This window comes from Trachypithecus francoisi, unplaced genomic scaffold, assembly GCF_009764315.1.
Source record: "Trachypithecus francoisi isolate TF-2019V2 unplaced genomic scaffold, Tfra_2.0 Lachesis_group8, whole genome shotgun sequence".
Taxonomy (NCBI): Eukaryota; Metazoa; Chordata; class Mammalia; order Primates; family Cercopithecidae; genus Trachypithecus; species Trachypithecus francoisi.
Window position 1 is genome coordinate 15,257,480 of NW_022681473.1, and position 25,845 is coordinate 15,283,324.

Below are 25,845 nucleotides of genomic sequence, written 5' to 3' on the forward strand. Positions count from 1 at the left end.
AAGAGAAGAGTTTGCAAACCCCTCCTTCATCACCCTGGTAAATGCAGGCTTTGCTTCCTAACCTCACCCATACCTATTCACACACCACCCCATGGCCCTAGGCAACCCAGTCATAGACTAAGCAGTCAACAGAATTCCCAGACATAGACTAGTGAGTGGCTAAAAAGAATGGGGGATAGACAAAGCAGAGGGATGAGTGCAGGAGCAGTTAAGTTTGCTGAGACACACAAGACGTCCAACTCCTTTGGCCCCACACACACCCCATCTCCAAATGGGGCCAGTCCTTTCCACCTGTCTCCCCTCACCTAAAACCATCTTCCACAGAACCTGGTAAGAGTCAGCAGATGGGAGATTAAGTCAAGTGGTACTGCTCTCAAGAGCATTTGAATTAAAGTTGCATGTACACTATGTCTTAGGTCCCCTAGAGCCCACCCAGTACCTGAAGATTGGGAAATTTCCATCAGGTGAAAGTAGGGCTGCGGGAGGGAGCAGGGGCAGATCCAGCTGCAAACAAGAGACCAGTTTGTGGTCCTGGACTGACCACCAAAGCACTGGGCTACAACAGACCAACAGTGCTGACAAACGGTCAGTATCAAATGCATGCTTATGGTTACCAATGACTGTTGACTCTATCTACTGAGAAAAATTAGTGAACCATCCCAGATCTCAGATCTTCCCTATGTGGGATAGAGACATGATCTCTAAAATTGCTTGTTTATGGATAGAAAGGGGAGTACATTGCTTTGGATCCCTGGGTATTAATCTCGTTCTCAAGGGGCTCAAATTCATTTAACCCAATCCTAGAGGCCTTTGGGGTGAGAGGGGTCAGCCCTGGCACTGGGATCTTTAGTGGAGAACTCAAGCTCTCCAGTGGCTGACAGCTGTCACTCACCAAGTGGGATGTCTCTTCAGTCATTACCTCCAGAGACAACTCGGGGCCGCCAGTCATCAACTCCCAGTGCTGTCCCTGAAGAAACCACACATATGCCAACCCCTGCTGACTCGTGGGAACTAAGCAGCACAGGATGGAAGGAGCCAAATATAGGTGAGCTTGGGGCCTTCCCTTGGAGAAAGCATCCCAAGGCAGTCTGAACACATCTCCAGTTGAAGCTGGTCCAAGGCCATTAGTATCATAGAGAGGGAATGACACCTTCTAGAAGATTCCTGGACACTGCCAGGAAGTGGTCACCCTGCCTCCTCCACAGGTCAGGGTACTGAACTTCAGTCCCCCTCCCCAGAGTGTCATAATCCAGTTCATCCCCACCCTCTCCAGGACCTCAGAGAAACTGGCCACCAGCCCCAAGAGGCTGGGAGAGATGAACAACAAGCCCAACCCACAGGCAGTGTGTGGATATGCTCCACAAAGATGGATTTACTTGAGGGGGCACCAGTCACGCTCACAGTACCATTTTTCTACTCCCAGGTGCTTATAGAGTATGATGTTTGCTGTCATTCTAAGAGGCCAGGGTTTCAACGCCAGTGCTCCAGAGATGTTATTACAAGAAAGCTCTATGCCTGCAGATCTGTGATGTGCTACCAGATGAACAATACATCTGAGATCCAACCTTTGGGTCTGAGCTGTGTGGCTTCCCTACAGTGTTATTTTTGTTTCCAACAGCATAGTTTGCTATTCTACTCACTTGTGCTTTTAAGCTTGGAACTACAATTCTTTGTAAAAATGACTCTAATTACTCTATGTACACAAAAAGCATCAGCAAACAAATGCTGTGAACTAGGCTAGGGGCTCTCAAATGGTGCCCTAGAAAGACTAAAGCAAGAAAGAAGACCAGAGAAAGACTAGGGTATATGGGCAGATGGAGATCTTTCCACATTTTCTCAGGGGTTCCCACTCTGGCATCTCTGCCTTCACGACTCTTCCTCTTCTGACGTCTCCAGTTCACCAGAGTTGTGCTCAGATATTCTGTCCAAATGTGCAGCCTCACTGTGGCAGCCCCACAGCCAAAGCCCTCACAGCAGAGCTCCTTGGAGAAGCCATTCTCAAGCTCCCAACATCTCTTTCCATCAAGCAGACATTTTCACCCAGTGTGATCATCACATCCCATGGTTACATCTAATTCACACATTACTAAACACTGTCAATTTCCAAGACATCAGTGATCTCTGGTACATGCCAGCTCACAGATCACTTCTTAGCCATGGGGCTGAGAGCTGCTCACGAATGTGAAAAAGGCAAAAGGGATGACGTTAGCTGCTTCTTCATGCTCTCACCAGAGCAGAAATCTCTGTTCAATTTTTTCCCATAATTCAAGGAATCTGAAGAGGTCTTCATTTTACAACAAGCACAGGCTAGAAGGATCATGCTAGCACTTTCCCTAAAAGCCTAGGTTTCTCAGCCTCAGCTTCTTCAACCCAGTATTGGCTTCATGCAAACTCTGCATGTTTCCTTTGTTTCTTCCTGAGGCCCTGTCCTCTGTGCTACATTAATCTCAGATCACAGGTCCCAGCATGATTAAAACCTTGGGAGACTAATACACCTGAGTTACTGTTCTGCTACTTGGGTGGATTTCCCAATGTAGCTATGTCAAACATGTGTGTGTTAGCTTGTTTCCATGGTAAGATTGAGGAAAGTGCCAAGGTATAATTCTGCCAATACAAAGACATGATTAGAAATGGTGCTCATCTTAGGTGTGATCCTCTAAGCAGTGCCAAGAGTTGGAAGCACGGGGCCCTTTAGTCCTTTGCTCTCTGACTAGATAGGACTGGAACATTAGCCAGACCCTCTCCATGAGGCACAAACCATTCACATCCCCACTTTTAAGATGAAGAAACTAAGTCACAGAAGCATGACATAACTTGCCTGCGATGACATAATTATCAAGTGGCAGAGCCAGGATGGAAAGCCAGACTCTGGAGTGCCCAGGCTTAACTGCTGTGCTATATTGTCTCCAAGATTTAGGAATTCTTTCGTAGACCCCCTAAGGTAGAGTCTCCAAGGATGGCTGCCATTAAGTCTTTCCCTCTCTGAATGCACATGCTATTCCTCCCATCAAGTGGGGGAATCTGTTTTCCTCCCCTTGAGTATGGACTAGTCACATGACTAGGGTGGTTAGATTTAGTAAATGAATTTACCGAAGGTCCAGTTATATCTGAATTTTAGATAATCAACACATAATTTTTTGGTGTAAGTATAGTCCAAATATTGCATAGGATATGCACGCCAAAAATTATTCATTATTTATCTGAAATTGAGATTTAACTAGGCCTCGTGTATTTTATCTGGCAACTCCACGTGTGACTGGCTTTCACCAAGAGAATATAGCAGAAATGACAATGTGCTAGTTCCAAGGTCTAGCCTTAAAAACAACCATCAGCTTCCACTTCTTCCATCATTAAAGTCTACCCTGAGACAACCATACTGGGAGTGAGCCTAATTAGCCACATGGACTGGCTGCATGGAGAAGCACAAAGGCCAGTCATTGAGTAAGACCTCATTAGCCTTCCAGGACAGTCCAGCCACCAGCTACACACAGCTGAGTGGGTGACCCTATCTATACTATGTGGAACAGAAGAACCACCAATCCAAATGCTGATCAAATTTATAACCCTCAGAATTATGAGAAATAACAAGTCTTGTAGTTTTAAGACACTATGAAATCACTAATTGGGTACAATGTATATTACTCATTGTTATTTTAGGATGGACATCCTAAAAGTCCTGACTTAACCACTACACAATCTATGCATACAACAAATTGCATTTGTACCCCATAAATTTATATAAATAAAAAAGGCACTATGTGTTAGGGCAGTGTTTTACATAACAAGAGACAATTGAAATAACTCCTAATGGATCACCTTGAATTTAGACCCAAAGCCTTATAGGGTCCTTGTGATGGCTCCATCAAGCTTGGTGTTGTGTCTGGGCAGTCTTGTCCAGTCTCACTGTTTTTTCCTCCTTAGGGAGACAATATATCCTTGAGGTTCAGAACATGGAATCTGGAGATAGCCAGACCTAGGACTAGATCCTAGCTCTGTTACATAAAGCTGTATGACCTTCATCCCTTTGTCCAAGAAAATGAGTTAATATTAATTATCTCATAAGGGAGTTTGTGAGAATTAAATGAGATTTAACATCTATTAAGTGCTGAGAATAATCTCAGGTCTTTAATTAGTGCACAGCACATATTAGCTCTTAATAGTCATCCTTACACTGAATAATTTCTCTAATCTGAGTCATTATATTATTTTATCTCCCGTATTATTTCTATCAAGTAGACAATGTTTAGTGAAGCCGCAAACCTCGTGACAACAAGGATAACAGGGTCTACTAGACACCTGGGCTACTCGGTCATGCATGCAACATTCCTTATTTCTCTTTCACCATGAAATCAGAAATGATGGGACAGAAAAATATAGATACAGAAACAGAAATTACATGGGTTATGGGATCAGACAGAAATACCAGGAGAGGAGGGGTAAGACTTAAAAATCCAAGTCAAGACAAGAAAAGCAGTATCACAAGTGAACTTAGGGTTAGGCATGAAGTCAAGACAAGAGATAGTGCTTTAAGGAGCAGCACAAATACTGGATTCCTTGCCCTTGAGGCCATTGGAGGTCATGAGGAGCCAGACTGAGGATAAAGAGGTATTTCCAGATCCCTCAAGGCTCCTGCTTTTGCACAGTTTACTTGGAGTTAAGCATCTTTTGAAGATTCCTCTCATATCCTGGTGACTACACTGACCTCTCCTGTGCAATCAGTAGAGGCAGTGGCCAAAGGCAGCACTTCTGAAGCTAAAATGAAACCTACTATTATTCCAATACCTGGTCCTTCACCTGTCCGTGTTTTTTTATGAGTTCTCCACTCCCAGGAACAACACACAGACAGAAGCCCATTTGTCACTGGGACAGTGCTGAATTATTCCTGCAGAGTTACATTCCTACAAGACTCTGCTTACCGCTGTTATCTGGCTGTGTATCTCACCTCTCCAGCTAAACTGCAGACTCCCTGTGGCAGGAATCCAACCTCATCCTTCATTGTATCTGCCCCTGAGACGAGCACTGTGCTCAGTACTATACTTAAACAGAGGGTAACAAATGTATGTGTGTGTATATATATATATATATATGTTTCACTTCTTCCTTTTTGAATTTTAGGCTTCCAAGCAACAGATGATAAAAAGGATAGCAGTTGTTTTTATTCTGTAAGGTCAGGGCCTCAATCAAACACTATTCCTGAAAAATTTGCTTTCTCAATAACGATAATGAATAGCTAATATTTAACAAGCATGTGTTATATGCCAGGAATTCAGTGAAGCACATCATACATACCATTTCATTTAACTCTCACAATAATTCTATGAGTAGGTTACATCTATTTCACATATAAGGAAACTGAGAGTCCAAGAAATTAACTGGACTGTGATAGACAGTTCATAACTGGTAGCCAGGTCCGGCTGATTTCAAAGTCCATGCTTTACTATAGTGCCTAAAACCTCTTGAGGTTTCACAGAAAATTCTATAACAAGTCAACATTTCTATTGTCTTCAAAAAAAACCCAAAGTGCTGCTGCCATATTTTCTACCAGAGCCCAGCTTTCTATTAATCCCAGAGAGTCCTGACTCCCACTAGTAGTTTTCACTTTCTACACAGCACCTGAAGAACAACTTGGAACAGGAAAAAAAGAAATGGGCTAGAAGAAACAAAAAGAATTAGAAAATGAAAGGAGGGCCCCCAGTGCTACTGCCTTGGCCCTAGCACCCTGGCCACTGAAGAGCCTCAATTCCCTAAACCAGTTACCTCCTTTCCAGCTCCTTCCTGAGTCCTTAATGGTAGCAAGGCGTTTTCTTTGTGAGTCACAACGAATAATGAGGCCACTTCTTTAAACAAGGTTTCAAAGAGTGGGAGATCGGTGATTTATTGATTGAATTAAAAATTCGGAACTAGGGCTAGGAGCTGTGGCTCCTGTCTGTAATTTCAGTACTTTGGAGGCAGAGGCGAACGAATAGCTTGAGGCGAAGAATTCGAGACCAGCCTGGGCAACATAGCAAAACCCTATCTCTACAAAACAATACAAAAAAAAAAAAAATTAGCCAGACACACTGGCGCACGCTTGTGGTCCCAGCTGTCCTGGAGGTAGAAGTGGTAGGATCGTGCCGGGCACAGTGGCTCATGCCCGTAATAGCAGCACTTTGGGAGGCCAAGGCAGGCGGATCACTTGAGGTGAGGAGTTCGAGACCAGCCTGGCCAACATGGTAAAACCCGGTCTCTACCAAACAATACAAAAATTAGCTGGGTGTGGTGTCAGGTCCCTGTAGTTTCAGCTACTTGGGAGACTGAGGTGGGGGAATCGCTTGAACCCAGGAGGTTGCAGTGAGCAGAGATCGTGCTATTGCACTCCACCCAGGGTAACAGTATGAGACCCTGTCTCAAAAAAAAAAAAAAAAGAAGAAGTGGGAGGATCACTTGAGCCTGGGGAGATGGAGTCTGCAGTGAGCCATGTTTAGACTACTGCACTCCAGCCTGGGTAACAGAGCAAGACCCTGTCTCAAAAAAAATAAAATAAAAAAATAGGGGCTAGCAGAAGAAATGATGTTGCTTGACGTGTCCAACTTGAACATTGTCCCAAAAATCAGAAAGGGATTTATTGTCCCAGAACCTCAATTTTTCCTTGTGCAAAATGAGGAAGTTAGAAAAACTGATCCAGGCCCGGCGCGGTGGCTCACGCCTGTAATCCCAGCACTTTGGGAGGCCGAGACGGGCAAATCACAAGGTCAGGAGATCGAGACCACGGTGAAACCCCGTCTCTATTAAAAATACAAAAACTTAGCCGGGCGCAGTGGCAGGCGCCTGTAGTCCCAGCTACTCAGGAGGCTGAGGCAGGAGAATGGCGTGAACCCGGGAGGCGGAGCTTGCAGTGAGCCGACATCGCGCCACTGCACTCCAGCCTGGGCGACAGAGCGAGACTTCGCTTCAAAAATAAATAAATAAATAAATAAATAAAAAAGAAAAACTGATCTGTGTAGGATGCCTTTCAGACTGACATTGACATACTATATGAACCCTCTTGGGAGGTATCAGTGAACCTACATACTCATGAGCTAAACTCCATTCATAGAGGCAACTCTAATCATCACCATTAGAGAAATAAAGATGGCCCAAATAGGAAACAAAATGCCCTCAGGAAAAAAAAAAAAAAAAATGGGATGCAAAACGTCCTCAAGTAACCCTGGGGAAAGAGTAGATTGACAGCTGGTAGCTCTTCAAAACACCACCAGAAAACCTATTGACCAAAAAAAAAAAAAAAAAAAAAAAAAAAAAAAAAAAAAAAACCTATTGACCAGCAAAAGCTACATTGATTAGACCTACTGTAGAAAGAAAAAACATCACCTGGTTGAAATCCCAGTAGTGTCTCAAAAGGCAGAAGCCCTATATTTATAGGACTTGGGGGTCTTGACTCAAGTGACATAAGGTCACTCTTTCAAGGTAGGAAACAGGATTGGACAAAGTTTGTGACATTATAGTCTAGGACTGACAGGCACAGGAAGGGAAGTGCCTGGAAGCAAATATTAGTAAAAAACCATTGTTTGTTGAGCAAATTGTTTGTCCAGATGAGTAATCTATTGTCCTGGTGGGAGAGCTGTTGGCCCAGAGGAGTAAACTGTTTGGTTGGATAAATTGTTCAGATAAAAGCAAACAGTGAAGTTATTTATTGGTTTACAGCCATATCTTCCTAGGCCTTAATTTCCTGTAAAATTAGTTAAGTCATATTGCCACAGTAAGTCTCAGTTCTCAGTCCCAGTAGTTAAGGTATGTGAACATAGATGACCTCAATTCTCAAGTTCATCTTATCATTTCTAAAAACCACTATACTGTTTCTATGGAAATAAACTTCTTTTCCTCTCACCAGTGACACTCCGCCTGGTTATAATCCTGAATATTTCTACCACTCTGTCCCACAGAGTGAGCAACAGGGAAATCATTTCAGCTGGAGAAGAGTTCACTGTCACAGATAGAGCACCCATCCATGCCCCAAATGGTTCAGGAATAATCAGGGCTATGGTCTGAATATGTCCCCAAAAAAGCGTGTATTGGAAATTGAATCCACAATGCAACAATGTTGGGAGGAGGGGACTAATGGGAGGTGTTTATGTTCCACCCTCATGAATGAATTAATGCCAATTATAAAAGGGTTAGGGGCCATGAGTCTGATCTCTTGCTCTCCCTCCCGCTCTTTCTCACCACATGACATGACTCAGCAAGAAGGTCCTCACTTGATGTGGTCCTCTGGACCTTGGACTTCCCAGCCTCCAGAAATGTGAAAAATAAATCTCCTTTATAAATGTCCCAAGGTTGATATTCTGTTATAGCAATGCAAAAATGGACTAAGACGGTCAGTATCCCCCAAAAAGGAACCAAAACAGCCGTAGAACTGAGAACAGTAATAAAGTACTACGGTAATATCAAGAAATTTTAGGATTTTTTTTTAATTGAGTCAAGACCAGGTCTCCAACCCCAGATTTCACTGGCTGTATATAACGTTTAGCAAACACCTTCCCCTCTCTGGGCCTCTTTTCCCACTCCCAGACATTTTGAGCTCGGTGTTCCTCAAGAGTTACTCTGACTCCAGCTTACTGGATTATTTGACTTCGCCCCACCAATACAAACCTATCCCTTATCAAAAAGGATGCAAAGAGGCCATGCGCAGAGGCTCATACCTGTAATCCCAGCACTTTGGGAGACCAAGGCAGGTGGATCACCTGAGGTCAGGAGTTCGAGACCAGCCTAACCAATATGGTGAAACTCCATCTCCACTAAAAATCCAAAAATTACCAGGTGTGGTGGCATGCACCTGTAGTCCCAGCTACTCAGGAGGCTGAGACAGGAAAATCACTTGAACCCAGGAGGTGGAGCCGAGATCACGCCACTGCACTCCAGCCTGGGTGACAGAGAGAGACTCTGTCTCAAAAAAAAAAAAAAAAAATGCAAAAACAGTAAAGGACATCCATTTGGCTGCTGATATAGCCTTTACGTGGGTTTTCCTTTTTCCTTCAAGAGCCTGTCATCTAAGGTCATGGACCCACACTACTCAGAATAGAATGATCACAATGCCATACACAGGCAAGCTCTCAAAGCTCATAGCAGATTATTGTCCTTCTTATCTACCACAAAGTAATAAGAATGCCCTGCCCTTTGGTTCTGCATCTTCCTGTTTCCTAGAGGATCCTGCCAGTAAAATGTTGATGGTAAAACATCAACATTTCACTTCCAAGTGAGCTTTTCATGAAAGATTTTCTGGCCAGCATACCCAAGGGCAAAGAAAATAACTACCCCCCAATTACAGACAGGTGTTTTGATTGCACATGTTTGCTTACTAACAATTAAGTTTGTTTGGAAGAACTTGTAAGGTGGGAAGATTATGATCCAAGACTTTCATGGCAACATAACAACTATCAATCGGGTTTGCAAGAATGGGTTCATATAGGACCTGCCACTAACGACTAGAACCTTTTCATATTTAAAAACAAAATGGGCCGGGCACGGTGGCTCAAGCCTGTAATCCCAGCACTTTGGGAGGCCGAGACAGGTGGATCACGAGGTCAGGAGATCGAGACCATCCTGGCTAACATGGTGAAACCCCGTCTCTACTAAAAAATACAAAAAAAAAAAAACTAGCCGGGCGAGGTGGCAGGCGCCTGTAGTCCCAGCTACTCGGGAGGCTGAGGCAGGAGAATGGCATAAACCCGGGAGACGGAGCTTGCAGTGAGCCGAGATCCGGCCACTGCACTCCAGCCTGGGCGACAGAGCGAGACTCCGTCTCAAAAAAAAAAAAAAAAAAACTAGCCGGGCGAGGTGGCAGGCGCCTGTAGTCCCAGCTACTCGGGAGGCTGAGGCAGGAGAATGGCATAAACCCGGGAGACGGAGCTTGCAGTGAGCCGAGATCCGGCCACTGCACTCCAGCCTGGGCGACAGAGCGAGACTCCGTCTCAAAAAAAAAAAAAAAAAAAGACTGCCTTAGGTTAATTAGCTAGATGCAGGCTCAGTAAGTGCAAGGAAGCTGCTCCACTGGGGAGACAGGAAGAACTCTATCTGAGAGGCATAGACAATCTGATAATCAAGATAGAGGTGGGGTCATAACTAAAAAAAGAGGTTTGTCCTTGAAGAATACTTCAGGCGACGGAGGCTGCTGTATTAACAAACACACCCACATCTCATTGCCTGGCAGTAGCAAAAATGTTTCTTTCTTTCTCATGTTCATGTCCATCCATAAGTCAGTGATGAACCTTCTGCTTTTCACTCCAAGACTCAAAAGTATGCAAGGGAAGCCCCTATGCCTTGGACTTCACTGGTGTCAAAGCAGATAGGAAAGAAGAGAATTGGTGAACAAGAGGTTGGTTCCTAAGACTTCAGTACTCAGAAGCGGCACAAATTACTTCTGTTCATACTCCCAGAGCCAAACCCAATCATGTGGTCAAGCTTAATTTAAATGAAGAAAGACAATGTATAACCCTTCTTATCCAAGAGCTGCAGGCAGGAACACTGACTCTTAGGCATCATCATAAACTCTAGCATAAAAAGGCTGAAAGGTTGTTGCATGTTCAAGAGAAGAAAACTGACACAATGAAGGTGGCAACTTTTTTAGGAACCAGACAACTTGTACAGGTTGGAATGCAGTGGGGAAGGTCAGAGGACACAGCACTGCTTTACCTCTCCCGGTGAGACTCCGCGGACTTTTCCAAGTGAATACCTCTTACCCGCAGGAAACATGGGCGATCCAGTCCCTCTTCTGTTGAGACCTTCCTCCCAGATCAGTAGGGTAGGGACTGAATTTCTTTTACACAAACAAGTTATTTGCCTATCAAAGCCCTTTGCTTTGCCTGGTGATTTTCCCTAGGGTTGTGAACACCCGAAGTGACAGGTTTCCAAGGAGAGAACAGTCTCTCCCTATCTACCTAGGAAAAGCAGTCTGTCTGCATCATGTTCTCACTGGACTTTGCACTCCAGGCCCCACACCTCATCTCAAGAGGTGTCTATCAGAGAGTTATCCATAACAGTGAAAAGTTGGAAATATCTTATTATCAATCGACGGTGAGCAGTTGAGTAAATAATGATACACATATAACAACAAAATAATATGTATCCGTTAAACATGATGATGTAGGCTACTACTTATTGATATGGGAATATATCCATGACATCTTGCTGAGTGAGAAGGTAAAGGGCAGAATAGCTTGCATAGTATGAATCTGTGTATGGAAAATTACAGTCATGAACACACTGAGAGATTTATATCTAAAGTAACAATAATCAACTCCCATTATCTGTAGTGGTGGGGTTTCAGGTGACATTTTACTTCCTTTTTGGTTCTCTTCCGTCTTCTTTAAATTTTTTTTTTTTTACAACTAGCATGTGTTACTTTTATAAAGAAAACAGAGCTATTTGGAGAGGATGGGAAATAATATTTTTTGAGATCGAGAGATGCGTTTTCAATATTGTTAAGTGAATGAAGCAATTATGGTATAATCATGTGTGTGTGTGTGTGTGTGTGTGTGTGTATGTGTGTGTGTGTATATGCACAGATATCTCCAAAAAAATATTACCAAGCACATTTCCCAGGGACATTCAGATGATCAAAGGAAATAACATTTGAGAGCTCCACACCTATGTGTTCAAATACACACAAGTATTGATGATTGACATCACCAGCATTTTCAATCACTTTCTGTGAGACCTAGAGATTATATTGACATGTGTCCCTGTGTACCACTTGGTCTGCAGAGCCTTTTGAGGTTCATTAAACTGAAAATAGAAGCCCACAAGGGATGGACACTCTAAGTGAAGAAGATCTAGCCTTGTATTTGGTGGAGAATCCCTGCTCCTCGGGGGTTCCCAGACGCCCTCACCTAGCAAGATCTCTCTGCCATTCCTTGGAGAAGAGAAAACTTGTAGCTCTGGGTCTGCCTCTGAGAGACTGCATCAAAAATTCCCACTGGCACATTCCTCAACTCTGAGAGTCAGGATTAAAGCCAGTTGAATCTTAAGACAGGAATCTTCCCAGCAAAAAGTACTCTCAAAGCTTTGTTACTTACAACTGGCTGAGAAGTGCTCCTGAGAAAGCTGGCCAGAAGCAACAGATGAAAAAAGGAAATATCCCACAGCCACCATTCCCGCCAAGAGGTCTCCAACACAAAGCTCATGGGTGGATAGTCTCTGTTCAACCACAGGTAAGTGGGCTGGGGGTGGGATCCTATCACCAATAAGGGCTCAGACTCCTTTATCCTCCTCCTTCACGAGTCAGGCCCAAAATTCCTCAAAATTCCCAGGCAAATAGGAAAAAAAAAGAAATCAGAGCTTAGAACCTAGAAGCAGCATGAAGTAAATATGAAATTAATTTCCTTGGGATTATGTCCTGGGGCCTCTTGTATTTCATAGCTCACATTCTCCCTGGCACAGCCTAATTGCTCTTAGCTTCAACTGCCAGTTCTATTGTATATATCAGAGACCTCAGACCTTCCAACCTGATTCTGCTGTCCTCTTCACACTGACATCTTCAGTCCATCACCAAATCCAAACATCTCTCAGATTCATTTATCCCTAGCTATGTCTACCACCCACACTCCAGTTTAAGCTGTGACTCCCACCTGGATGACTTCAATATCCTCTCAACAATCTTGCCCATCCATTGACCCTCCTCCAATCATTGATTTACATCTGCATTCAGAGTGATCTTGTCAAAAAGTAAATATGACCATGTCATCTTCCTGGTGAAAATTATGTAATGGTATCCCATTAAAACAAATTTTTTTTTTTTTTGAGACGGAGTTCCACTATGTTGCCCAGGCTGGAGGGCAATGATGCAATCTCAGCTCACTGCAACCTCTGCCTCCCGGGTTCAAGCAATTATCCTTCCTCAGCCTCCAGAGTAGCTAGGATTACAAGTGCCCTCCATCACACCCGACTAATTTTTTATTTTTAGTAGAGATGGGGTTTCGCCACGTTGCCCAGGCTAGTCTCGAACTCCTGACCTCAGGTGATCCGCCCGCCTCGGCCTCCCAAAATGCTGGGATTACAGGCATGAGCCACTGTGCCGGCCCAAAAAAAACAAATTCTTTAACATGGTCTAGGGTACTGGATAACAGTTTAGGCTCTAGAACCTGACCACCTTAATTCAATCCCCAGCTCTGCCTCTTATCAGCTGTGTCTGTGGGCAAGTTACTTGGCTTCCTTGTGCCTTGATTTCCTCTATGCAACATGGAGATATCGATAGTACCTCCCATAAGGTGGTTGAGAGGATTAAATGGGCTGGGCACTGTGGCTCAGGCTCACTATGTGCCATGCTGTGTTCCAGGCACTGGGGACATAGTGACAAATAAAATTGAGAAGATTCCTAGCTGAGTATGATGGCTCATGCCTGTAATCCCAGCACTTTGGCAGTCCAAGGCGGGCCGATCACTGGAGGCCAGGAGTTCAAGACCAACCTGGCCAACATGGCAAAACCCCGTCTCTACCAAAAATACAAAAACTAGCCGGGTGTGGTGGCATGTGCCAGTAGTCTCAGCTACTCAGGAGGGTGAGGCAGGAGAATCACTTGAGCTGGGGAGGCAGAGGCTACAGTGAGCCGAGATCGCATCACTGCAGTCCAGCCTGGGCAACAGAGCAAGACTCCGTCTCAAAAAAAAGGATTAAATGAAGTTAAAGGTATTTGGAAACAATGCCTGACACACAGTAAGCCCTCAATAAATGCTACAAAACACTGCCTCCTGCTTGCGAGGCTCAGCCACACCACATCGCCTCTCTCTTTGCCCTCTACCTACACTGGTCTTTATCAGCTCCTCTTCCTCACCAGCAACCCTCAGACCTCAGGGTCTTTGTGTATGCTGTTCCCACTCTTCTTTCCTCTAGAAATATCTTCTTAGGGAAACCCTTCTTGACCTCCCGGAGCCAAATCCCCCAGTTTTAGGCTCATAACATCGGGCAGCTCTACTTCAGAGCTACTGTCCCAGTTGCAGTTTTTCCATAACGTATGTGATTGTTTCACTCACGTTTGTCTCCCTACCTAAAGTCTAAACTCCGCAAAAGTGGGCACCGTATTTCTTTCTTGTGATTGTATCCTCACCTTCCACACAGTGCCCAGCACACAGTAGATGCAAAATAAACATATTCTGAATGACTGAATACATGCCCTCACATCTCTATCTCCTGTAGGAAACTCCCTCCTAAGCTTCAGAACACTACACCCACCAGTCTCCTGAACTTGTATATTACACTCTCCCAGACTCAACGCATCCTCCCCCAAACCTGTTACCTGTTAGAGGAAATGACGCCACTGTTCACCCATTTACCTAAATTAGGAATCAGGAAATCAGCTCTGATCCACTTTTGGGCCACACATCCAACCAATGAGCAAGTACTAATAAACCTATCTTCTAAAGACTTCCTTAATCTTGCTGTTCTTAATCTCTCCGAGGGCAAAGATCTTGTCTACCTTAATGACCGTTGTGTCTCCAGTACTAGTAATAGGACTTAACTGTTTGTGAATAAATAAAATAACACTACCCTAGCTAAGGCCAGTATGATCCGTTGCCTAATGTATCTCCCTGGCTTCTCTCTAATTCATTTTTACATCTGAGTCTGACCACATCACTATCCTGCTTAAAACCTTTCAACTGCTCCCCACTTATGGAACTCTGCCTTCAAAGCCAGTCCTCCAGAGGCAAGACAGTATTTTCTCATGGTTAACAATGACCAGGACTGGTTACCAAATGTTTATTTTTAAAAAGGAAGGAATAAATAGTGCCCAGAATACTCTGGTGGTCCAAAAACATCAGTTTTTTCTCCCATTCCCTAAAGCTCTTCTTATCAAAAGGAAAATGATTTATGAAAACAGCTGAGACTACAAACTACTAAGCACTGTGTTTTACAGACAAATATCAAGGAATACAAGTTATAAACCACACCAATGAGTTCCCTAGTGTCCTCAAGAAAAAAGCAGAGCTATCAGAGAGAGAACTGGAACCCATCCATGGTTCTGTACTAGATCCATGGGGACAGGAGATCTTCAGAAATTCTCAGAGATTCTCCCATCTTCAGATGGGCTCCACTTTCATAAACCTCCCCTCTTCTGACCCTGACAAGCCTCTTGTCTCCTGTCATGCCAGCACACTTCAACATTCCGCCCAAGTGCATTCTCATTGTCATGGCAGCCCCTCCTCAGAGTCTCAGCAGGAGAATTGGAGGAAGCTATTCTCCTGCTCTTTCAATCAGGAATTATTCCTGTGAATCCAGAGTTCTTCAAGGCTTTATCACACATCACACCCCAGTGTTACAGCCAACTCATTCCTTAAGGATATCAGCTTGCTAGAGATGTGTGAGCCCAGCTCATGGGCCCACTGAAGAGACAAGCTAGGCAAATTGTCCCTGCCAGCCTCCTTCTTGTTTTCTCTCTGCTGAGGTCTTTAAGGACCACAATAAACAGCATCTCTGTTTCCTATGCAAATTCTGAACGAATTAAGAGATAAGGTGTAGAAGCAAGGCAGATAGGGGGCAAAATGTTACCTGCATCATTGATCAAACTTTTTAGTGCAAAACATGATTCATACCTGTAGGGTGAGTGGTCTTAAAACTGAACCCCAGAATTACACACACTTAATGACCAGTTTTAAGATCTACATTACAGAGAAGCAGAACACAGCAGAACCTATGCTTCCTAGGAGCAAAGAAGAAGGCAGAGCAGAACTATACAAACCTGATCTCTTCTATGAAACTCACTGATCACAAGACGCACTCACCCTCCAAGAGAGGGGGGTAAGAATATTATACAATAGATATCCTTCCATATAGAGGGAAACATCATGAATAAAGAAGCATCCCCTCTGGTGCTCTCTGCAGCTAAAATCTGCTCAAATTATTTACATTTCAAAAGGCCCAAAGTTGTCAATAAGATGCTGATAGCACAAAACCAAGTTACAGGCTTTGATTAGAGGCCACCTATTTCTAGCTACCCCAGAATGCTGCAAAAGAGGCTCTGCCTTATTCCTTCTTTATTCCCAGCCATTTGACAACCAGTATACCATAGGCACCAAATAATCAGAACAGACACCCAAGCAATCAGAGCAGATGCTTACCATTATGCTCTACAGGACCTTACCCTTGGTTATTTGAAAACCTAGATGATGAGGATCCCAAGAGACAAATTTGTGGGATCATGAGAACACTGGAGAGAAGTTTCACTGGCATGGAGTTTACGAGGGTATGCCCTTTGACCTTTGCTCCCTGCCTAGAGATCTCCACCACCTATTCTGCCATAAGAACCGTGTCCTTCATACACTCGTAGGTTCATCGTACCAGTATTCACAGTAGCAAAGATAGAGAACCATCCTATGCCCATCAGCGGTGGACTGGATAAACAAAACGCAGTTATATATACACCAAGGAATACTACACAGCCATAAAAATGAACAAAATCATGTCCTTTGCAGCAACATGGTTACAGCTGGAGGCCATAATCCTAAGCAAACTAACACAGGAACAGAAAACTTAATACTGCGTGTTCTCACTTACAAGGGGGAGCTAAACACTGAATACATGTGCGCACAAATATAGGAACAACAGATACTGGGGACTACTTGATGGAGGAGGTTGGGAGGGGGACGTGAATTGCAAAACTACCTGTTGAGTACTATGCTCACTACCTGGGTGACAAGATCATTTGTACACCAAACCTCAGTGACACGCAATTTACCCATGTAACAAACCTGCACACGTACCCTCTGAAATAAAATAAAAGTTGAGAGAAAACAAGGAATTGCCCTTCACTGGATGCCAAAGCCACAAGTCTGGCATGTTCTACTGCCTTCAGGTCTTCTTGGCTAAAACAAAAGCCCTTGGTCCTTTCGCACGGTTTTGTCAAGCTGGATTTCCACATTTGCTGTAGCTACCTGTTCTCACAGTCACATATTTTTCTTAGTAACGAACAATAACACAGACTGTTTTCTTTTGTTTTTTTAATGGATACATAATATTTTACATATTTATGGGGTACATGTATTTTTTACATACATGGAATGTGTACTGATCAAGTTAAAGTATTTGAGTTATCCATCACCTTGAGTATTTATCATTTCTATGTGTTGGTAACATTTCAAGTCCTCTCCTCTAGCTATTTTGAAATATACAGATACATTGTTGCTAACCATAGTCACATCACTCTGCTATCAAACATTAGGACTTATTTCTTCTATCCAGCTGTAAATATGTATGCATTCACCAACCTGTCTTCATTTCTCTTTCCCACCCTCACATTCTTCCCTGCTTGGGGTAACCATCAGTCTATTCTCTATCTTCATGACATCAAGTTTCTTAGCTCCCACATCTGAGTGAAAACATGTGGTATTTGTTTTTCTGTGCCTGCATTGTTTCACTTAATATGATAACCTCCAGTTTCATCCATGTTTCTGCAAGTGATATAATTTTATGTGTGTGACCAAATAGCATTCCGTTACATATATATACCACATTTTCTTTATCCATTTGTCCATTAAGGGATACTCATGTTCATTCCATATCTGTACTATTGTGAATAGTGCTGTAATAAACATATGAGTGAAGGTATGTCTTTAATTATTCTGATTTCTCTTCTTTTGGATAGATACATAGTGGTGGGATTGCTGGATCATATGGTACTTCTATTTTTAGTTTTTTGAGAAATCTTCAGTATTCCAACCAACAGCATGAGTTCCCTTTTTTCTATATCCTCACCAGCATCTGTTATTTTTTGTCTTTTTAATAATAACCATTCTTGGCTGGGTGCAGTGGCTCATACCCCTAATTCTAGCACTTTGGGAGGCCTAGGTGGTCAGGAGTTCAAGACCAGCCTGGCCAACAGGATGAAACCCCATCTCTACTAAAAATACAAAAATTAGTGGGACATGGTGGCACATGTCTGCAATCCCAGCTACTCAGGAGGCTGAGGCATAAGAATTGCTTGAGTCCGGGAGGCAGAGGTTACAGTGAATAGAGATTGAACCAATGCACTCCAGCCTAGGCTATAGAGTGAGACTCTGTCTCAAAAAAAATAATAATAGTCATAACCATTCTAAATGGGATAAAATGATATCTCATTGTGGTTTTGATTTGCATTTCCATGATGAATAGTGATGTTGATCACTAATTATCAGGGAAATGCAAATCAAAACCACAATGTGATACCACCTTACTCCTGCAAGAATGACCATAATCAAAAAATGTAAAAAAAAAATAGATGTTGGCATGGATGTGGTGAAAAGGGAACACTTTTACACTGTTGGTGGGAAACTAGTACAACCACTATGGAAAACAGTGTGGAGATTACTTAAAGAACTAAAAGTAGATCTACCATTTGATCCAGCAATCTCACTCCTGGCTATTTACCCAGAGAAAAAGAAGTCATTACACGAAAAAGATACTTGCAGACTCATGTTTATAGTAGCACAATTCACAGTTGCAAAAATACGGAACCAGCCCAAATGTCCATCAATCAATGAGTGGATAAGAAAATGTAGTACACACACACACACACACACACACACGCACACACACACCATGGAATACTACACAGCCATAAAAAGGAACGAAACAGTGGCATTTGCAGCAACCTGGATGGAATTACAGACCATTATTCTAAGTAAAGTAACTTAGGAGTGAAAAACCAAACATCATATGATCAAACTCCTGGGTTCTCACTCGTAAGTGGGAGCTGTGAGGACTCAAAGGCATAAGAATGATACAGTGGGCTTTGGGGATTCAGGGCAATGGGTGGGAGGGGGTGAGGGATAAAAAGTCTTTTATATATAATTTGAAGTCAAGTCGTGTGATGCCTCTAACTTTGTACTTTGTGCTAAGAACTGCTTTGGCTATTTTGGCTCCTTTTTGGTTCTGTATCAATTTTAGGATTGAATGTTCTATTTCTGTGAAAAATGACATTGGTATGTTTACAGTGATTGCATTAGATTTGTATATTGCTTTGGTCAATATATTCATTTTAAGTACATTAATTCTTCCAGTCCATGAGCATGGATGACTTTCCATTTGTCTGTGTCCTCTTCAATTTCTTTTTTTTTTTTTTTTTTTTTTTTGACACGGAGTCTCGCTCTGTCGCCCAGGCTGGAGTGCAGTGGCCGGATCTCAGCTCACTGCAAGCTCCGCCTCCCGGGTTCACGCCATTCTCCTGCCTCAGCCTCCCGAGTAGCTGGGACTACAGGCGCCACCACCTCGCCCGGCTAGTTTTTTTGTATTTTTTAGTAGAGACGGGGTTTCACCGTGTTCGCCAGGATGGTCTCGAACTCCTGACCTCGTGATCCGCCCGTCTCGGCCTCCCAAAGTGCTGGGATTACAGGCTTGAGCCACCGCGCCCGGCCCTCTTCAATTTCTTTCCTCAGTGTTTTGTCGTTTTTCTTGTAGGGATCCTTTACCTCCTTGGTTAAACTGATTCCTAGGTATTTTGGCTGCAGTGCAGTGGCACAGTCATATCTCACTGCAATCTCAAACTGCTGGGCTCAAGCAATCCTCCCACCTCAGCCTCCCAAGTAGCTGAGACTATGGGGGCATGCCACCACACCCGGCTAAATTTTTTATTTTTTGTAAAGATGGGCTCTTGCTATTGGCAAGGCCTGTCTTGAACTCCCAACTTCAAGCAATCCTCCTGCCTCAACCTCCCAAAGTACTGGGATTATAGTCATGAGCCACCACATCTGGCTTATTTCATCTTTTTTACTATTATAAATGGGACTGCCTTCTTGATTTCCTTTTCAGCTATTTCATTGTTGGAGTACAGAAACACTACTGATTTTTATATGTTGACTTTGTATCCTGCAATGTTACTAAATGTGCTTACCACCTCTAGGAGTTTTGTGGTGGAGCCTTTTGCTTTTTCTAAATATAAGAAATGTAATCTGCAAAGAGGGACGATTTGACTTCCTCCTTTCCAATTTGGGTTTGTTTGTTTGTATTTACCTGATTGCTCTGAATAGGACTTCTAGTACTATGTTCAATAGAGTGGTGAATGTGAGCATCCTTTCTTATTCCAGTTCTTAGAGGAATGGCCTTCAACTTTTCCCCATTCTGTATGATGTTAGCTGAGGGTCTGTCATATATAGCCTTTACTGCTTTCCTCTATGCCTAGTTTTTGAAAATTTTTGTCTTGAAGGGACATTGAATTTTATCAAATGTTTGTTCTGGCCAGGCACGGTGGCTCATGCCTCTAATCTCAGGCTTTTGAGAGGCTGAGGCAGGAGGATTGCTTGAGGCCAGGAGTTCAAGGCCAGCAACACAGAAAAACCTCCATCTCTATTTTTAAAAATATTTTTATAATAAAATACTTTTTAATGTTATGCTTTTTCTATGTCTATTGAGATGATCATACGGTTTTTGTCCTTCATTCTGTTCATGTGATATATCACATTTATTGATTTGCATAGGTTAAACCACATCATTGCTTCCCTGGTATAAATCCTACTTGTAAATGGCATATTATCTTTCATTCAGCCTCAGCTTTTCTTTGTTGAGAAACTTCTGTTTGTCTGTTTGTTTGTTTGTTTGTTTTTGAGACAGGGTCTCCCTCTGTCACCCAGGCTGGAGTGCAGTGGTACCATCATGGCTAACTGTAACCTCAAGCTCCTGAACTCAAGCAGTCTTCCCACCTCAGCCTCCCAAGTAGCAGGGACTACAGGTGCACATCACCATGCTTGGCTAATTTTGTGGGGGGGGGGGGCGTGGGGGGACAAAGTTTCACTATGTTTCCTAGGCTGGTCTCAAACTCCAGGTCTCAAGTGATCCTCCTGTCTCAGCCTTCCAAAATGCTGGGAGTACAGGTGTGAGCCATTGCACCTGGCCAGGAAATTTCTTCATTACTGTTTCAATCTCATTACTTGTTATTGGGGTTCAGGTTTTGTATTTCTTCCTGATTCAATATTGATAGGTTGAATGTTGCCAGGGATTTATCCAATTTCTCCAGGCTTTCCCATTCGGTTAGAGTATAGTTACTCATAGTAGTCTCTGGTGATGTTCTGTATTTCTGTGGTATCAGCTGTAAAGTTTCCTTTTTCATTTCTGATGTTGTTTATGTAGGTCCTCCCTCTTCTTTTCTTGGCTAATCTAGCTAGCAGTTTATCAATTTTGTTTGTCTTCTCCAGGTACCAACTTTCTGTTTCATGGATCATTTGTTTTAGTTTTTGTTGGTGGTGTTTTTTGTTTGTTTTTTGTTTTTTCAGTCTCTATTTTGTTTAGTTCTGCTCTAATCTTTATTATTTATTTCCTTCTGCTAATTTTGGGCTTGGATTTTCTAGTTCCTTAAGATGTATCATTAGATTGTTTATTTGAATTTTTTTTTTTTTTTTTGGGAACCTCGCTCAGCTCCCAGCCAATTTTACCAAACAGGAATCTCAGGATTCCTTCTTTGCTTGAGGTATTTCCTATCACTTTTCTGTTGAATTCCAGTGTTCTCTCCTGGACGATCTAATCAAAGTGTGATTATCTGCTCACTGTTTTAGTTCTTCTTAGTGGAGGAGGCAAATATAAAATGCCTTTGTCAGCCATCTTCAAAAGTCCATCTGTTTTCGTTTATTTGATTTTCTTTTTGTGGATTACTAGTTCAGTCAATGGAAAGAGATCAGTAAAGCCCCATCTTCTGACAATTACCCAAGAGGTCTCTCTCAAAGCACCACATACTCACCAGGCAAAAACATCCCTAACTGGGTGTATTCATTTTTGGGGGCTGCTACAAAAAAAGTAACACAAACTGCGTGGCTTAAAAGAAATGTATTCTCTTGCAGTTCTTGAGTACAGAAGCCTGGAACCAAGCTGTGAAGCTGTGAAAGGATCATGCTCCCTCTGTATCCTCTAGAGGAGTATCCTTCCTTGCTTCTGACAGCTGCTGGAAGCCCCAGGCATTCCTTGACTTATTGCAGCCTAACTCCTATCTCTGCTTGCATCTTCACGTGGCCATCTTCCCTTGTCTGTCTCTTCACTTGATGCTGTCCTTGCTATATGTTTTCTTTTTCTTTTCTTTTTTAAGACAGAGTCTCGCTCTGTCACCCAGGTTGGAGTGCAATGCCACGATCTTGGCTCACTGCAAACTCTGCCTCCCAGGTTCAAGCAATTCTCCTGCCTCAGCCTCCTGAGTAGCTGGGATTATAGGTGTCCACCACCATGCCAGACTAATTTTTGTATTTTTTGTAGAGACAGGGTTTCACCATGTTGGCCAGACTGGTCTCAAGCTCCTGAAAAGTGATCGGCCCGCCTCGGCCCTCCAAAGTGCTGGGATTACAGGCATGAGTCACTGCACCCAGCCAATTTTCTTTTCTTATAATGACATCAATCATGTTAGAGTAGGGTTCACCCTAATCAAGTGTGACCTTACATTAACTTGATTAAATCTACAAAGATCCTACTTCCAAATAAGGTCACAGTCACAGGTACTAGGAGTTAGGATTTCAACATTTCTTTTTGGAAGATACAAGTCAACACACAATACTGGGAGAAATCACTGCACTGCACATTCTAATGACCGAAGGCATCTGATTTTCTGTGTCCCAGGCCTAGGGGACTAGCACTATTGGAGTCTTTGCTTCCAAACATGACCCACACTGATCCTTTCAATTATTCCCCCTCTGGGGCAACGGACCAGGCCTCCAATACCCACCGCAGATGCTGGTTCCCTGTAGAACAGGAAATTTGGGAACAGAAAATGATTCTAACTACATAATAAGGATACAATTACTAGAACAGGCTGAGGTTTTTTGTTTTGTTGGTTTTTTTATTTGTTTTTCTTTTTTTGACGGAGTCTTGCTGTGTCACCCAGGCTGGAATGCAGTGGCACAATCTGGGCTCACTGCAACCCCCGTCTCTTGGGTTCAAGTGATTCTCCTGCCTCAGCCTCCTGAGTAGCTGGGACTACAGGTGTGCGCCACCATGCCTGGCTAATTTTTTGTATTTTTACTAGAGACGAGGTTTCACCATGTTGGCCAGGCTGGTCTTGAACTCTTGATCTCAGATGATCCATCCACCTTGGCCTCCCAAAATGCTGGGATTACAGGTGTGAGCCACCACACCTGGCCAGACTGAGTTCTAATTCCACTTTCCCTATGTACTAGCTTTGTGACCTCACATAAGTTGATCATCTCATTAAATATAAATGGGTATAATATTTAAACAGAAGGTATGTATGAAGTTTCAATAGCTGCTTTTTTTTTTTTTTTTTTTTTGAGGCGGAGTCTCGCTCTGTCGCCCGGACTGGAGTGCAGTGGCCGGATTTCAGCTCACTGCAAGCTCCGCCTCCCGGGTTTCCGCCATTCTCCTGCCTCAGCCTCCCGAGTAGCTGGGACTACAGGCGCCCGCCACCTCGCCCGGCTAGTTTTTGTATTTTTTTTAGTAGAGACGGGGTTTCACCGTGTTAGCCAGGATGGTCTCGATCTCCTGACCTCGTGATCCGCCCGTCTCGGCCTCCCAAAGTGCTGGGATTACAGGCTTGAGCCACCGCGCCCGGCCAATAGCTGCTTTAAACATGAATTAATACATGGCTCATAGCAGGTGTTCAAGTCTTACTAGTTCCTCTCCCTCTTTCCCTAGCTGCCTATCCTGGGGATATTTTAAAAGCTTTGGGCACTGACCCGAACTCTAGGGTACACACGTGTCTTATTTGGTCTCTCTGCAGTGACATGCACACCATGGTGGAGAACCACACCCAAGTCACCTGGTTCTGCCTGCTGGGACTTACAGAGCAGGAGGAGCTCAAAGCCATCTTCTTTGTGCACTTCCTGCTCATATATTCAGTCACTGTCATGGGCAACCTGGGAATGATCACTCTGATCCATGCAGACCCACAGCTCCACACCCCCATGTACTTCTTCCTGGGCGTCCTCTCCTTCATAGACTCCTTGTTTTCCACAGTGGACACCCCCAGGCTGCTGGAGAGCTTCCTCATCTCAAGCCAATCCATCTCCTTTGCAGGCTGTGTGTCCACATGGCCCTCATGACCCTCCATGGTACTGCTGAGTGTCTGCTCCTGGCCATCATGGCCTATGACCAATTCACCGCTATCTGCCACCCTCACCTCTATCACACTATTACGTCCCAACATCTGTGTGTCCTGCTGGTGGTGACCTCCTATACTGTTTCTGTTGTCAATTCAGCTTTGCTGACTGGGTGCATCTTTAAGCTGCCCTACTGTGGCCCCAATGTCATTAACCACTATTTCTGTGGCATCCCTCCTGTGCTTTGTCTTGCCTGTGTGGATACTTCTGAGGGTGAGACCATTATCTTCTCATCGTGTGTCTTGCTCATCCTCTTTACCATCACCATTATCCTAGTCTCCTATGCCTACATCCTGATGACCATTTGCAGGATGCGCTCCCTGCAGGCCCAGAGCAAAGCTCTCTCCACCTGTGCCTCCCACCTCACCATCATCTGCTTCTTCTATAGCACCATCACCTTCACGTATGCTCAGCCAAGCTCTCACAATTCCATGGAACACAACAAGGTCATGTCTGTCTTCTATACTGTGATCGTCCCCATGCTGAACCCTCTGATCTACAGCCTGAGGAATAAAGATATAAAATATGCTTTGAAGAGGAGATGCCTGTGAAAGTTGTCTTCATAACCAAGTGTGGAGCATTGAGCATCCTATCCCAAGCTGTAACATGGTAGCCACAGTATAAAGTATGGATAATATTAACCCTTAGATAGAGCAAAGTATATGCCAGCACTAGTTTAAACACTTGACACATTATCAACCCATTTAATCTTCACAACAAGTGTATGAAATGGGCACTATTATTATCCCTTAGGAATCTGGAGCACAGAGAAGCTGAGTAACTTGCCCAAAATCACACAGCTGATAAGAGGCAGTCTGGTTCCAGAGACTATATTCTCAACCAATGCACGGTACTGACTTTTTCTGATGACTACATCTCAAAAAAGAACAATGGCAGCATTCCTTAAATTCCAGATATCATAAGGAGAACCTGGATCACGGCATTATAAAGTGGTATGGAAGGTTTGCCGCTGTATGGGAGGTTTGCCTCGATCAGCTCAGGAGGCTTGCATTTATTCATTAAGATTAGTTAACAGTGCCATGTTGGTGTGCACATGTACCCTAGAACTTAAAGTATAATTAATTAATTAATTAATTAAAATAAACCTGAAAAAAAATTAGTTAACAAAAGCTTGAGTCAACACCATTAGAGGGTGGTTGATATTGTGGACTTCCCGAGTAAAAAGTATACATCAAAGGCTTAAGGCTTAAGACCACATGAGTAAACAAGTTAACTAGAGAACTTCCCCACATCCCATTGTTTACTACTTTAATTTATTTAACTAAAGGTAATGGGACCAGGCTGCCTTCAGTCTGGTCTATTACCGAGGTCATATGAAAACACTCAGGCCTTCCAAAAGGGTTGTGGCTATCGTAACTAATATTTTTCCCACCAGCCTGATCGAACCCCAATATCAGGGACCATGGGGTTTGGAGCCTCTGCACCCACACCTCAGTTCACCTTGCCTCTGACTGACTCCTTCTCTTGGCCTCTGTGTGATGTTGAGTCAGTCACCTAGACCCTGATCCCCCATTTTCCCAAGTGAAAACGAGACAGTAACACTCACCTCAACTGGTTATTATTAGGCCTCCATGAGGGGGAATAGGGGCTCCCACAGAGTCTGGCACAAGCAACTGTTCACAAACTGTTGGTTTCCTTGCTTCCTGGGGAAACCACTCCACAGGATCACATATTCTTTTTTTTTTTTTTTTTTTTTTTTTTTTTTTGAGACGGAGTCTCGCTCTGTCTCCCGGGCTTCACCTCCCAGGTTTACGCCATTCTCCTGCCTCAGCCTCCGGAGTAGCTGGGACTACAGGCGCCC

General features: G+C 43.5%; 1 protein-coding gene across 1 annotated transcript; it reads left to right on the forward strand.

The window, feature by feature from the left end:
* The first annotated feature begins 23,657 nt into the window (after window positions 1–23,657).
* On the forward strand, window positions 23,658–24,589 carry LOC117081784 (olfactory receptor 476-like). The gene is given in 3 exon segments (XM_033208199.1): window positions 23,658–23,943; window positions 23,946–24,218; window positions 24,300–24,589. Coding segments are annotated over 3 exon segments (849 nt in total).
* Window positions 24,590–25,845: the final 1,256 nt, after the last annotated feature.